Below are 15,166 nucleotides of genomic sequence, written 5' to 3' on the forward strand. Positions count from 1 at the left end.
GGACACAATGTAGCTCGTGTGCAAGGCTTGTGTAACGTGGTGAGCACGGGAGCGTTAATATAGAGAAGGGTGAGAAATAATATAGAGAAGGATGGACCCAAGTGCCGGCTCGCAAGAGCAAGACGTTTGACACTCGTCACATGTATTAGCGAGAGGGAAACGCGCACAGCGACCCAGAACGAACAAACAAAACAACACGGAAGACTCAACGCGCAAGAGAATAGAAACCAAAACCGTGAGGGCACGGAGTAAATAGAAACAAAAAAACAACGCGGAAAATACAACGCATGAAAAATAACATTCAACCGTAGTGAGACGGGAGGAAGAAACAAAATAACAACAGTAACTAAAAAACAGCGCGGATAAATGCAACGCGAAAACGAAACCAAGGACACCAGCAGAAGTAACTGGCAAAAAACGCTGCAGCAAAATATAACCCTTCCCAAAAATAAAGGCAAAACGGATAGGAAGACATACAGGATTGGGAAAACTTGAGATGGATCAGGAAGCGACGCATGAGATACTCAAATAAGTAAAGAGAAAGCATAACAGAGAGAGGTGGCGAGATACCATTAAACGATAAGCAATCACAGAGAAAGCAGAGACTGGCTGAGAACGTACGGTTACGCCGGTTTAGTCTGGGACTGACTCTGGTGCCCCTAGCGACGGCTGGGGGAACTGCATCCGAGCCAGCCCTGACAGCTCGCAAAATGAACCTCAAGAATTTTGGTAACAACAAAAACCATTTTATTTTACCAAAGCACTTAATTTTTGTTAATTAAATGTGAAAGACACTTAATTTTCTGTATTTGTCGTTCTGTCTTGCAAAGCAGACTGTAATAGATCATGCAGATTTTATAGATTGAAGCAGACATTTTTATAAATCAAATCGTTTTTTGAATCGAAAATCGTTTTGAATCAAAAATCGATTTTTGAATTGAATTGTGGCCCCCAAAATCGGAATCGAATCGAATCGTGAGATAGTAAACGATTCCCACCCCTACAGAACGCTCCTTCTCAGTGCTAGAAAACTAACACTAACACTCATTTAAACATTGTGGAGTGATGAATGAAGATTGGTTTGAAATTATGTAGTGTGTAAGTTTACGTACGAGTTGTGTTGGGCTTGGGGTGTGGGTTGTGTAAAATTTTGTATGTGGGTTGAGTTAAACGTGAGATGAGTTGGGTTTAGTTTAGTACGAGTTGCTGTGTCGGTTGAGTTAGGGTTAGTATATCAGCTGAGTTAGCCTTGGTGTGTGAATCCAGTTAGATGATTTATGTTTAGAGACAATATAATGTCTCAAATATAAGCGAATCCCCATGTATAACCACAAGTTCCCCCGACTTCAACAGAATTTCAGCAACAACTTCCAGACGGCCAAGGAGGCGCTGAGCGCAGCTACGGCCCAGGCGGCGGAGAAGGCCGCCTCCAGCGTCAGAGACTTCGCTCAGAAGAGTTTCAGACTCGCCATGGACATCAGACTTAAGGCCCCACTCATCATCATCCCTCAGTCCTCCACATCCCAGAATGCTGTGGAGGCGGACCTGGGTCTCATCACTGTGAGCAACAGCTTCTCTCTGCTTCCAGTTGACGGCTGTTTGCTTCCGGCTGTCATAGATAAAATGGACCTGGAGTTAACGCAGCTCAAGCTCTCCAGGTGAGAACACGTGGCTCCCTCCACTGTCCGCCATTATAGGCTGTCCCTTTTTACTGCCTCTCTAGATCTGATAATGTGGTTTAATGATGCCGATGGGTTCTTAGAGTCTCTGTGGAGGGCGACTCGGAGCAGAGGTCAGAGGTACTGAAGCCTGTCAACATGGTGCTGTCCGTCAGGCGGAACCTGGCCGCGAGCTGGTACCAGGAGATGGCTGCTGTGGAGCTGGATGGAGATCTGAAACCCATGAAGGTCCTAGAATTAGAGTGTGTTACAGTGGTGTGTTACAGAGGTGTTACAGTATAAAAAAACAAGGATGCTTTTTATGTGGTAACACTGAAATGTCTATATAAGGGTTCTTAGATGCAGGGTATAGAGGTAGTAGTAGGGTGTAGATGTAGGGTATAGATGTAGATGTAGGGGTTAGGTGTAGATGTAGGGTATAGATGTAGATGTGGGGTGTAGATGTAGGGTACAGATATAGATGTAGATGTAGGGTATAGATGTAGATGTAGGGTATAGAGGTAGACGTAGGGTGTAGATGTAGGGTACAGAAATAGTTGTAGGGTATAGATGTATAGATGTACATGTAGGGTATAGATGTAAATGTAGGGTACAGATGTAGATGTAGTGTATAGATATAGATGTAGGGGTTAGGTGTAGATGTAGGGTATAGATGTAGATGTGGGGTGTAGATGTAGGGTACAGATATAGATGTAGATGTAGGGTATAGAGGTAGACGTAGGGTGTAGATGTAGGGTACAGATGTAGATGTAGGGTACAGATGTAGATGTAGGGTACAGATAGAGATGTAGGGTATAGATGTAAATGTAGGGTACAAATATAGATGTAGGGTACAGATGTATAGATGTACATGTAGGGTATAGATGTAAATGTAGGGTACAGATGTAGAGGTAGGGTGTAGATGTAGGGTACAGATGTAGATGTAGGGTACAGATGTAGATGTAGGGTACAGATGTAGATGTAGTGTATAGATGTAGATGTAGGGTACAGATATAGATGTAGGGTACAGATGTAGATGTAGGGTATAGATGTAAATGTAGGGTACAAATATAGATGTAGGGTACAGATGTAGATGTAGTGTATAGATGTAGATGTAGGGTACAGATATAGATGTAGGGTACAGATGTAGATGTAGGGTACAGATGTAGATGTAGGGTACAGATATAGATGTAGTGTATAGATGTAGATGTAGGGTACAGATGTAGATGTAGGGTACAGATATAGATGTAGTGTATAGATGTAGATGTAGTGTATAGATGTAGATGTAGGGTACAGATATAGATGTAGGGTACAGATATAGATGTAGGGTATAGATGTAGGGTACAGAAATAGATGTAGAATACAGATATAGATGTAGATGTAGGGTATAGATGTAGATGTAGGGTATAGATGTAGATGTAGGGTACAGATATAGATGTAGAATACAGATATAGATGTAGATGTAGGGTATAGATGTAGATGTAGGGTACAGATATAGATGTAGAATACAGATATAGATGTAGGGTACAGATATAGATGTACGGTATAGATGTAGGGTACAGATTTAGATGTAGAATACAGATATAGATGTAGGGTACAGATGTAGATGTAGGGTACAGATGTAGATGTAGGGTACAGATATAGATGTAGGGTACAGATGTAGATGTAGGGTACAGATGTAGATGTAGGGTACAGATATAGATGTAGGGTACAGATGTAGATGTAGGGTACAGATATAGATGTAGAGTGTACTGCATGACTCCATGAGAGTCTTTGTATGTGTGTGTTGCAGGTTGCTCTGAGTCAGGCTGATCTGTCCGTGCTGTTGAAGATCTTGGCGGAGAACAGTAAGGAGGCCAGCAGTGTCCGTCCAAACTTCAGCTCGGACGCAGGGCTGAAACACACACCTGTGGCCAGGGTTCACGCTCCCACAGGTAACGTAACGTGTACCTAGCTTCTCACACACTAGTATTAGGGTTAGAGGTTAGGGTAAGGGTTCAAATAAAATAAAATGTATTTATATAGTGGTGTTTACAACAGTTGTCACAAAGCATCTTTACAAGTGCCCGAGTCCTAGCCCCTAGTGAGCAAGCTAAGGGCAATAATGGCCCTCTCCTCGTCTCTGTGTTTCTTGGGTAGTACAGTCATTTGGAAAGAGAAAAGAGGGGTAATTAGCTCTGTATGGGATTATATGTGGGACAGAGGAGTGTGGCAGCATCAAATTATTACAGACTAACTAAAAGTGCAAAACCAGAAGTTAACAGACTTGGGACCATCCTGAGATGTTGGCATCCACCCACAATACTGTCAACAAACTTGAGTGATAAAAAAAACTAAATAAGTAAGTTTTCAACTTAGACTTAAAGACACATTTTGGTTATTCCATAGTTGGGGGGCCTTGTAACAAATGCTCTGATGGGAGCTGCTGGCCTGGTTGCTGGTTTTCCCTGCAAGCTTGATTGTGTCTTGTGTGTTCAGGTCATGGTGAACATGGTGTGGAAAAGCAACCAGAAAGCAAGTCCACAGAGTCAGAGCTGGTGGAGACTGTGAAGTTCACTTTCAATGTTGAGTCTCTGGGTCTGGTACTTTACAACAATGATCCCACAGAGGTGTGTATTTATGTGTGCGTGTGTGTGTGTGTGTGTGTGTGTGTGTGTGTGTGTGTGTGGTGTGAGTGAATTTCTCTGTGTGCTGTGAGCTGGTGTGAGTGAACCTCTCTGTGTGCTGTGAGCTGGTGTGAGTGAACCTCTCTGTGTGTTGTAGGCTGGTGTTCATCAGGAGTCCTTGTGTCTAGGGGAGTTCATGCTGTGTAAGATGAAGGCTACCGGGAAGATGTTTAATAACAGCAATATGGAAGTGTCCACTGTCCTCACCACATGTACCCTGCATGACAGGAGACACAACATTGAAAGAGTCACATCCAGGTGACACACACACACACACACACACACACACACACACTAACACATACACACACACACACACACACACACACACACACACACACACACACACACACTAACACATACATTAACAGTGTATTATTTCACTTCTTAGATGAATAAATCCACAACAGGAAATCTGCAGAAAAATTGTAAAATCTGTTTTCCCCTATTTTTCATGGCCAGTGTGGTTTGAGTATCTCTGTGTCTGATTGGCTGTCAGGATGCTGGGGCGGCGTGATGAGGAGAGTTCTGATGCCATGATAGACGTGACGTATTCTCAGAAAGCCGGCGAGCACTCCGTAGTGGCTGTGCTGCAGAAGCTCTATCTATGTGCCAGCGTGGAGTTCCTCATGGCTGTGGCTGACTTCTTTATAAAGGCCCTGCCTCAGGCCCCACCCCCGGCACCGCCCAGGGCATCTGTTTCAGTGCTGGACAAACCCAGCCACCTGTCACTCAAACAGCTCCAGGGAGAGCCCAGTGCAGGTAGTAGCAGCAAACACACACAATTACAACTACACACTGCAGCACACACCATTTTACACACACACACACACACACACACACACACACACACACACACACACACACACACACACACACACACACACACACACTCCTGTATACACATTACACACACACCATTAAACAGACACTCTTGCACACACCATTATACACACACATACACACACACTCCTGTATACACATTACACACACACACACACACACGCACACACCATTACAAGGATACTCCAGCACACACCATTGCAAGCATACTCCAGCACACACCATTACAAACACACTCAAGCATACACCATTACACACACACACTCCAGCAGACACCATTACATACACACACACTATTACACACACTCCAGCACACACCATTACACACACACTCACTGTTGCAAACACACTCTAACATACACCATTACACACATGTCCAGACTCCCACACACACAGTTCTGTGCATACCATTACATACACACACACACACTCCCAACGTACCATTACACACACACATACACTCCAGCACACACCATTCTACACACACTCTCATGCACATGCATTACACACACTTCTCTGACTCTCCATCTCACACACACATACACACACACACACACACACTTCTCTGACTCTCATCACACTGTTAATGGTGAAATTAAAGTGCTTGTGTAAATCAAATGTGGACAAGCCAAGAGCAGCTGCTGCATGTAAATATGACTATACATTAAATTAATTTATATACAAATTAAATACATTTATATTCATATTAAATTAATTAATTTAATATGATCTTTTACTTGAGTGTTGTTGTGCTAGCTGTGTGTACCAGGCTGCGGGCGGTGGTGGTGGACCCTGAGGTGGTGTTTGTGGCCAGTCTGGAGAAGGCGGAGTCACCTGCACTATTCACCTCCTTCCAGTGTGATGTCAGTGTGCTCATGCAGCAGGACATGCAGGTGACGGCCAACGTGAGGGGCCTCAAGGTTCTCGCCTGCCCTTTTATCAGGAGCAAGGACAACAAGGCCGTCACTACAGTGCGTGTGTACCCTAACTCCTCCTACCGCACCTCCTCCCACCTCACCTCCTCCCACCCCAACTCCTCCTACCGCACCTCCTCCCACCCCAGCCTCTCCCACCTCACCTCCTCCCACCCCAACTCCTCCTACCGCACCTCCTCCCACCCCAGCCCCTCCCACCTCACCTCCTCCCACCCCAACTCCTCCTACCACACCTCCTCCCACCCCAGCCCCTCCCACCTCAACTCCTCTTACCTCACCTCCTCCCACCTCAACTCCTCCTACCCCAGCTCCTCCCACCTCATCTTCTCCTACCCCAGCTCCTCCCACCTCAACTTCTCCTACCCCAGCTCCTCCCACCTCAACTTCTCCTACCCCAGCTCCTCCCACCTCATCTTCTCCTACCCCAGCTCCTCACACCTCAACTTCTCCTACCCCAGCTCCTCCCACCTCATCTTCTCCTACCCCAGCTCCTCCCACCTCATCTTCTCCTACCCCAGCTCCTCCCACCTCATCTTCTCCTACCCCAGCTCCTCCCACCTCATCTTCTCCTACCCCAGCTCCTCACACCTCATCTTCTCCTACCCCAGCTCCTCCCACCTCATCTTCTCCTACTCCAGCTCCTTCCACCTCAGCTCCTCCCATCCCAGTCACACTTGATCTGTTTAATATTTAAAAATGAATTTGATTGACTTTTCATTAATAATATATCACATTTGCAAGTGAAGTTGTTTCTTATTTTTTTGTCAATACACTAGAAAAATATTTATTAGTACCTGTTAAATTGTGTTTACTATTAAATATATGAAACTATATTTCAGGTGCTGAGACCGTGTTCTGTTGTCTTCGAGGCCAGAATGCCGGCCAACGCCCCACTGACTGGCTCAGTGATTGTAGAGGAAGTCATTGTAAAAGTGAGCAGCACTTTGTGTGTTTGTGTGAGTCTGGACTCCTGCAGTGATTGACTATGTGAGTCTGGAGTCCTGCAGTGATTGGCTATGTGAGTCTGGAGTCCTGCAGTGATTGGCTGTGGGAGTCTGGAGTCCTGCAGTGATTGGCTATGTGAGTCTGGAGTCCTGCAGTGATTAGCTGCGTGATTCTGGAGTCCTGCAGTGATTGGCTGTGTGAATCAGCATTGATTGGATGTCAGTGCAGCATTGACTGGGTCAAACTCTGGTCCTCCCTTCTCCTCCTTGCTGTGCTCAGATCTCCCCCGTTATCCTCAACACGGTGCTGACCATCACTGCAGCCATGACTCCCAAACCTCAGCAGGAGAAGAGTGGGGAGGTGGCGGTGGACCTGAACTCCCTGTGGGCAGTGAGGAACATCTACTCCTGTAACCACTGGTTCCTGGGCGTGGAGAGTGCCAGTGAAGCAGTCGAGAGTTTCCGCGAGACAGACAGCAGCTGCACGGAGGGCGAGAGCTTCAGGGCGGAGGTGAAGGTGGTGCAGGTGACTCTGGAGTCGGGCCAGGGTCACCGCACTACCCCCCTGCTGCTGGCGGAGTCCTCCTTTACCGGCTGGGCCAAGAACTGGTCCTCGCTCCTTAGTCTGTCAGCGGATATGACGCTAGAGGTGTGTGTGTGTGTGTGTGTGTGTGTGTGTGTGTGTGCGCCCAAGTATGTGTGTTTGTGCATGTGTGCATATACATATGAAACACTCGTATAAAACATGCATATAAAAAACTCACACATGAAACACACTACTTACATATGCATATGTTAACACACACTTGAATTGAATTGAATGCTTCAATTCTAAGGAAATTAACGTTCCTCTGGGCCCCTGTGTGAGCGCCGCGACCCCAGAGCTGGCCTGCAGCATCAGAAACACGCTGCCATTCTACATGCACACTACTTACATATGCATATGTTAACACACACTGGTACATGCACGCTACTTACATATGCATATGTTAACACACACTGGTACATGCACGCTACTTACATATGCATATGTTAACACACACTGGTACATGCACGCTACTTACATATGCATATGTTAACACACACTGGTACATACACACTACTTACATATGCATATGTTAACACACACTGGTACATACACACTACTTACATATGCATATGTTAACACACACTTGCATATTCATGCACTTAAACATTCAGTTGTGCATATAGTTCTAAATTGTGCTTGTTTATCCGTGAGTATTGCAGAAAGCTAACATTAGCCTTATGCTTTATTAGCCATGTTATTTCCAGCAGGTCTACAGGCTACATGGTGTATAATCTTATCATTTCTTATCCAGTGCAATGTTTGAGTGTGAACTATCTGAGCATCGTTCTCTCTGCCACTACTAATGTGCAAGTGTTTCATACGTTTGTACGAGTAGTGTGTGCATGTGTGTGTGTGTGTATTTGTTTCTTGTACTTTGCCCTAAACGGCCTATGGAGCTTCTCCACTAAGGTGTGCTGTGTTTCAGGTGCACTACTTTAATGAGACTCACGCGGTGTGGGAGCCCCTGATAGAGCGAGTGGAGAACGGCACACGGAGGTGGAACCTCACGCTGGAGGTGCTGGTCCTCTCTCTCCATCTCTCTCCTTTACTTACACGTTCTTGAGAACTTCCAGAGGTTTGTGCTTTCAACTCTTTTCACTTCCATACCTTCTCAAGGCTTTTGTGTGTGTGCATGCGAATGTGCGTGTGTGCGCGTGCGTGCGTGTGTGTGTGTGTTCCACACATATAGATGAAGAGTAATCCTGTTCGGGACAAGAGTCCTGTTCCTGGTGATGACTTCATAATGCTGCCTGACCCCTGCACTGCCTTCAGCATCTGCTCCAAAGACACCATGAACATCACAGTGTCCAAATGCTGCCTCAGTGTCTTCCACAACCTTCACCAGGTGAACTTTCTAACCCCCATGGTTTGGAAGTTAAGATAGTTATTAACCATAATCCTAGTCCCTAACACCTAACCATAACGTCTAACCCTAACACCTAACCATAACGTCTAACCCTAACACCTAACCATAACGTCTAACCCTAGCACCTAACCATAACGTCTAACCCTAACACCTAACCATAACGTCTAACCCTAGCACCTAACCATAACGTCTAACCCTTACACCTAACCATAACGTCTAACCCTAGCACCTAACCATAACGTCTAACCCTAACACCTAACCATAACGTCTAACCCTAACACCTAACCATAACGTCTAACCCTAACACCTAACCATAACGTCTAACCCTAACACCTAACCATAACCCTAGTCATTAACACCAACTATAACCCTAGTCTCTAACACAACACAATTCTGTACTGATTGTCTTAAGGTTTAGCTTACAAATGCCACAATGGACACTATTGTCCGCTTTCCTGTACTCTAATATTTAATGTGTGTTCCTCGTCAGTCTTAAAACACTGTCACTATGGACTGTACTATGGCATACATGTTTACTGTGGGTGTGTAAGTCAGTGTGTTCCTTTAACTTCCAAAAATTCCTAGCTTATTTACCATGAATAAATACCAGTTTTATTGTGTGTTGACGCTTGCTTGGGCTTTGATTGACAGGCTTTCTCTGAGAGCACAACAGCCTTTCTCGATCCCACCGTAAAGGAAAAGGCTCCATTCACAATCCGCAACGCTCTGGGAATCCCTCTCGTCATCCAGCACAGCGCCAGTCTCCGCGTGTGCCCGCCGTCGGCCCAAGGCAAATTGCACGAAGTGGGTGTGGAACAGAGTGTGGACCTGGAGTTCTCCGTCTTCGAGTCGTCTTCGCGGGGAAGGCTGTCGGCACTTCAGCGACAGGAGAGCTGCCTTTTCAACCTCAGCATTAGTGTGTACCTCACTAAGTATCTCTACCTCACTAAGTATTACTAAGTGTTGGTCTGTACCTCACTAAGTATCTCCTGAGGGAGGGCCGTTAACCTAAGTGTTGGTCTGTACCTCACTAAGTATCTCCTGAGGGAGGGCCGTTAACCTAAGTGTTGGTCTGTACCTCACTAAGTATCTCCTGAGGGAGGGCCGTTAACCTAAGTGTTGGTCTGTACCTCATGGACTTCCCAGCCTTCTGCTGAAGCCCCCTGTCTGGAAACACATAGAACAACCATATTAGAAAAATCTGGATATGTGGATGATTTAATCATTTCCATCAGTGTTCCAAACACTGGTCATTTCCTCCTGTTAAGAGCTGACATTCGGCTGTGCTGGTGTGTTGTGTTGAATGTGCAGTGCCGGTGGGCTACAGCGAGATCTCCAGCGTCCCCGTGGATAAACCTGCTCGTAGGCTGTATAACGTGCGCCAGCACGGGGCAGTGCAGGCTGTGTCCGTGCTGCTGCAAATCAACGCCTGCAATGGCAACAAAGTGATCACTGTACGCTCTCCATTACAGGTGAGTGTGTTCCGCTACCCTGCAGACTAAAGCACGGACCTCTGCTGTAGTGTGTGTGTCTCATGGAGCAATGCTGACAGTGAATGAGTGAATCACCAGGATTTTATTTTAGGTGCAGGATCTTATTTGCAAATGCATATTAGCTCCCATTCATAGCTGATCAATTAATAATGAAATGTCCGCAATGCAGAAATGGCGACGTTGTCTGTGTTGGACTGAAACTGTATTGATGCTAAAAGTTGTTTTCATTTATCTGTTGTAGATAAAGAATCATTTCTCCGTGCCTTTTGCTGTCCTGAAGTTCTCCCCAGAGTTGGGTGGCCTGGTTAACGTTGGTACTGCTGAACCACAGAAAGAGTTTCATGTCTCGTTGGACTCTTACAGGTACTGGAGCAGTGACGTAGTGTCATATAGTTTATAGAAATACAAAACCTACATGGAGTTTCTGATAAGCTGTCTGAACACCTGCGGTTGGTGGTGTGCTGCAGGTCGCAGCTGTTCTTGCTGCCCGTGGGGGTTCTGGAGGGGCTGTACTGCCCGTCCACCACGTGTATCACGTGGAAGGAGCAGGTGCACGTGAGCTCAGAGGTGCAGTCGGTCCTGCAGTGTCCCGCGCGTGAGAGCAGCTTCCTGCCTCTCGTTGTCTCCACACTGGCAGTGCCAGACGCCCTCCAGCACATCTCCAACCAGGGGGAGGAGGACTGGGACCCCGCCTACGTCATCCACCTGCACCCTGCTGTTACGCTCCGTAACCTACTGCCGTACTCCCTACGCTACCTCCTCGAGGTACTCCACAGACAACAACATCACATCATCACATGATATCACATATCATCACATGGCATCACATGTTGTCACATATCATACATCATCACATGGCATCACATATCGTCATATCATTTCACATGGTATCACATAGCATCACATGACATCACATCATCACATGGTATCACATCACATGGAATCACGTGGTATAACATATCACATGATATCACAGGATATCACATTATATTGCAGGATATCACATTATATTATTATATCTTTTATCATATACATCTGGTTTAGAGCACATAATATTCTCTCATCCCACTAAAAATGCACCTCACATTTATGAACTAAATACATCTCCCAATTACCACCTGAATACATCTTGCAGTTACCAACTAACCTTTATCACTGCCATGCCCACATATGCCTCTGCCACGCCCACACCCCAACCCTTATTACTGCCACGCCCCAACCCTTATTACTGCCACGCCCACACCCCAACCCTTATTACTGCCACGCCCCAACCCTTATTACTATTACTGCCACACCCACATATGCCTTTGTTGCGCCCACACCCCACCCCTTATTACTATTACTGCCACACCCACATATGCCTGTGCCACACCCACACCCCACCCCTTATTACTGTGCTTGTGCAGCACTAGGGTACCCTGCTATAAGTACACTAGGAAACCATTTGCAGAAGAGTTAATTAAGTAACCCATTTATCACCATGTTATTACTATTATAATGCTTACATCATTTGTAAATGGGCTCCATTGTTATTCATTAAAGGACGTAGTTCTTGATCACCCTGTAGTTTTAGCGCTGCTGTGTCTCCCTCAGGGTTCAGCCGAGCCCCAGGAGCTACAGGAGGGCAGCGGCGCCGACGTCCTGAACGCACGCGTCAGCGGCGAGATCCTGGAGCTGGTCCTGATGCGCTACCAGGGCCGGAACTGGAGCGGCCACGTGCAGATCAGCGACACCATGGCCCAGTTCTTCCCAGTCTGTTTCACCAGTGACACCAGTGAGAATCTCACCGTCGACGTGTGTGTCCACGTGACCCGTGTGGCAGGCAGACTCGTCCTCGCCATCTTCAGCCCGTACTGGATCATAAACAAGACGTCCCGTGTTCTGCAGTACCGGGCAGAAGACACGTATGTAAAGCACCCCGCAGACTTCCGTGACGTCATCCTGTTCTCCTTCAAGAAGAAGAACATCTTCAGCAAAAACAAGGTGGGAAACAGGAACGTGAGTTTACACTGCAGCCCAACACCATCTTAGGTTTAAGCAACTTCAAAGCTGAATCCAGACCCAGCCTAATAAGACAAATGAAGCCTGATGTGAATTTCTTTTTAATGATGATGGTAGTTTTTCCCTGTAATAAACTAATCGTTAAAGGTTTGAAGAGAGGAAAATTGATAAAAACACTAAATGATTCCCATCAAACGCATGCAAAATGTGAAAGGAATTCTTTGACGTAGGTTGGAAGTGTGTGCGGCTCAGTGATTCCACCATTCTCCTCAAACAGCTACAGCTGTGCGTGTCTACCAGTTCCTGGTCGGACGGCTTCTCCCTGGACACGGTGGGCAGTTATGGCTGTGTCCGCTGCTCAGACAGAACCATGGATTACTTGGTGAGGTTTCTGAGCACGGTGGAGGTGTTGGAGGGTGGGTGTGGATGTGGGTGCGTTCTGATCTCTAGCTGATTGTTTTAGGTGGGGGTCAGTATCCAGATGAGCAGTTTTAACCTGACACGCATCGTGACCATCAGTCCATTCTACACGCTGGTGAACACGTCCTCCTTTGAGCTGGAAGTGGGAGAAGTGCAAAATGGCAGTGCCAATGTTTGCGAGAAGTGGCACTACATCTCCTCCACAGAGGTAAACTACATCTCCTCCATGGAGGTATACTACATCTCTTCCATGGAGGTATACTACATCTCTTCCATGGAGGTATACTACATCTCTTCCATGGAGGTATACTACATCTCTTCCATGGAGGTATACTACATCTCCTCCATGGAGGTACACATCTCCTCCACAGGGACCTGGTTTATGCGTTTCTATGTGATGTGTTTGCGTGTGTTTGTGTGTCTGCTGTAGTGTCTACCACTGTGGCCAGAGTCCAGCTCAGGGAAGATGTGTGTGCGAGTCGTGGGATCTGAATCAGCCTCCAAGTCTTTCTTCTTCAACAAGCAGGATAATGGCACTCTGCTCAGAATGGACCAGGTACACATCTGGCTTTTCATCGTGAACTTTGACACAAAAACTGCCACAACTACACAGTGGTCATGGTCTGGTGGTTAGGGAACTGGTCTTGTGACCGGAGGGTCGTGGGTTTGATTCCCAGGCCACAGGCCATGACTAAAGTGCCCTTGAGCAAGGCACTTAACCCCAACTGCTCCTCTGGCTCTGGGTTAGGGTACACTACATCACTAGTGATCACTAGTGTGCACGTTGCTCTGGGTAAGAGGGTCTGCTAAATGTAAATGTGTCTTTCCTCTCAGTATGGTGGCATCATTGTGGATGTGAACATTTGTGACCACTCCACTGTGATCAGCTTCACTGATTACTATGAGGGTGCAGCTCCTGCCCTGCTGGTGAACCACACACCATGGGTCACCATCACTGTCAGGCAGAGGTCAGTACTTCCTATGCAGCTAATCGCACAATGAACAACTGAACTCAAGCAATGCAGTGTAGCACAATATTCAGTATTCATGTGTTGCTGTGTGCATGCAGTGGGTGTGAGGCGGTTCAGGACCTGAAACCCGGGGAGGCTCAGCGCTTTGCCTGGGACGACCCTGCTGGCGTTCGCAAACTGTGCTGGACTAGTCAAGGACACAGTGGAGAACTGGACCTGCTGAAGGTGAGTGGACAACACACTCGGGACACAATGTTCACCATACACACACACCGCCCATCACTACACACACACACACACACACACACACACCACCCATCACTACACACACACCACCCATCACTACACACACACACACCACCCATCACTACACACACACCGCCCATCACTACACACACACACCACCCATCACTACACACACACCGCCCATCACTACACACACACCACCCATCACTACACACACACACACACACACACACACCACCCATCACTACACACACACACACACACACACACACACCACCCATCACTACACTCACACACACACACACACACACACACACACACACACACACACACACGCCACCCATCACTACACTCACACACACACACACACACACACACACCACCCATCACTAAACACACACACCGCCCATCACCACACACACACACACACACCACCCATCACTACACTCACACAGCTCACCACACACATACACACACCGCCCATCACTACACACACACACACACACACACACCTCCCAACACTACACACACACCACCCATCACTACACACACACACACACCACCCATCACTACACTCACACAGCTCACCACACACATACACACACCGCCCATCACTACACACACACACACACACCTCCCATCACTACACACACACCACCCATCACTACACACACACACACACACACCACCCATCACTACACTCACACACACACACACACACACACACACACACACACACACACACCACCCATCACTACACTCACACACACACACACACACGCCACCCATCACTACACTCACACACACACACACACACACACACACACACACACACACACACACACACACACACACACACACACACACACACACACACACACAGCACCCATCACTAAACACACACACCGCCCATCACCACACACACACACACACACACACACACACACCACCCATCACTACACTCACACAGCTCACCACACACATACACACACCGCCCATCACTACACACACACACACACACACCTCCCATCACT

General features: G+C 47.0%; 1 protein-coding gene across 6 annotated transcripts in view; it reads left to right on the forward strand.

The window, feature by feature from the left end:
• Nucleotides 1-15,166, forward strand: part of vps13c (vacuolar protein sorting 13 homolog C) — a 73,379-nt gene that overhangs the window by 39,439 nt on the left and 18,774 nt on the right. For all 6 annotated transcript variants that reach the window (XM_077023891.1, XM_077023893.1, XM_077023892.1 and 3 more), the window contains 21 exons: nucleotides 1,354-1,658; nucleotides 1,763-1,907; nucleotides 3,451-3,592; nucleotides 4,137-4,267; nucleotides 4,422-4,582; nucleotides 4,824-5,086; nucleotides 5,924-6,138; nucleotides 6,942-7,034; nucleotides 7,327-7,695; nucleotides 8,561-8,650; nucleotides 8,825-8,980; nucleotides 9,653-9,917; nucleotides 10,313-10,473; nucleotides 10,736-10,857; nucleotides 10,962-11,259; nucleotides 12,088-12,477; nucleotides 12,773-12,877; nucleotides 12,959-13,123; nucleotides 13,346-13,471; nucleotides 13,750-13,883; nucleotides 13,985-14,111. In XM_077023891.1, the coding sequence (XP_076880006.1) occupies nucleotides 1,354-1,658; nucleotides 1,763-1,907; nucleotides 3,451-3,592; nucleotides 4,137-4,267; nucleotides 4,422-4,582; nucleotides 4,824-5,086; nucleotides 5,924-6,138; nucleotides 6,942-7,034; nucleotides 7,327-7,695; nucleotides 8,561-8,650; nucleotides 8,825-8,980; nucleotides 9,653-9,917; nucleotides 10,313-10,473; nucleotides 10,736-10,857; nucleotides 10,962-11,259; nucleotides 12,088-12,477; nucleotides 12,773-12,877; nucleotides 12,959-13,123; nucleotides 13,346-13,471; nucleotides 13,750-13,883; nucleotides 13,985-14,111 (3,963 nt within the window). The remainder of the gene's footprint in view (nucleotides 1-1,353; nucleotides 1,659-1,762; nucleotides 1,908-3,450; nucleotides 3,593-4,136; nucleotides 4,268-4,421; nucleotides 4,583-4,823; nucleotides 5,087-5,923; nucleotides 6,139-6,941; nucleotides 7,035-7,326; nucleotides 7,696-8,560; nucleotides 8,651-8,824; nucleotides 8,981-9,652; nucleotides 9,918-10,312; nucleotides 10,474-10,735; nucleotides 10,858-10,961; nucleotides 11,260-12,087; nucleotides 12,478-12,772; nucleotides 12,878-12,958; nucleotides 13,124-13,345; nucleotides 13,472-13,749; nucleotides 13,884-13,984; nucleotides 14,112-15,166) is intronic.

This window comes from Brachyhypopomus gauderio, chromosome 12 (assembly GCF_052324685.1).
Source record: "Brachyhypopomus gauderio isolate BG-103 chromosome 12, BGAUD_0.2, whole genome shotgun sequence".
Lineage (NCBI taxonomy): Eukaryota > Metazoa > Chordata > Actinopteri > Gymnotiformes > Hypopomidae > Brachyhypopomus > Brachyhypopomus gauderio.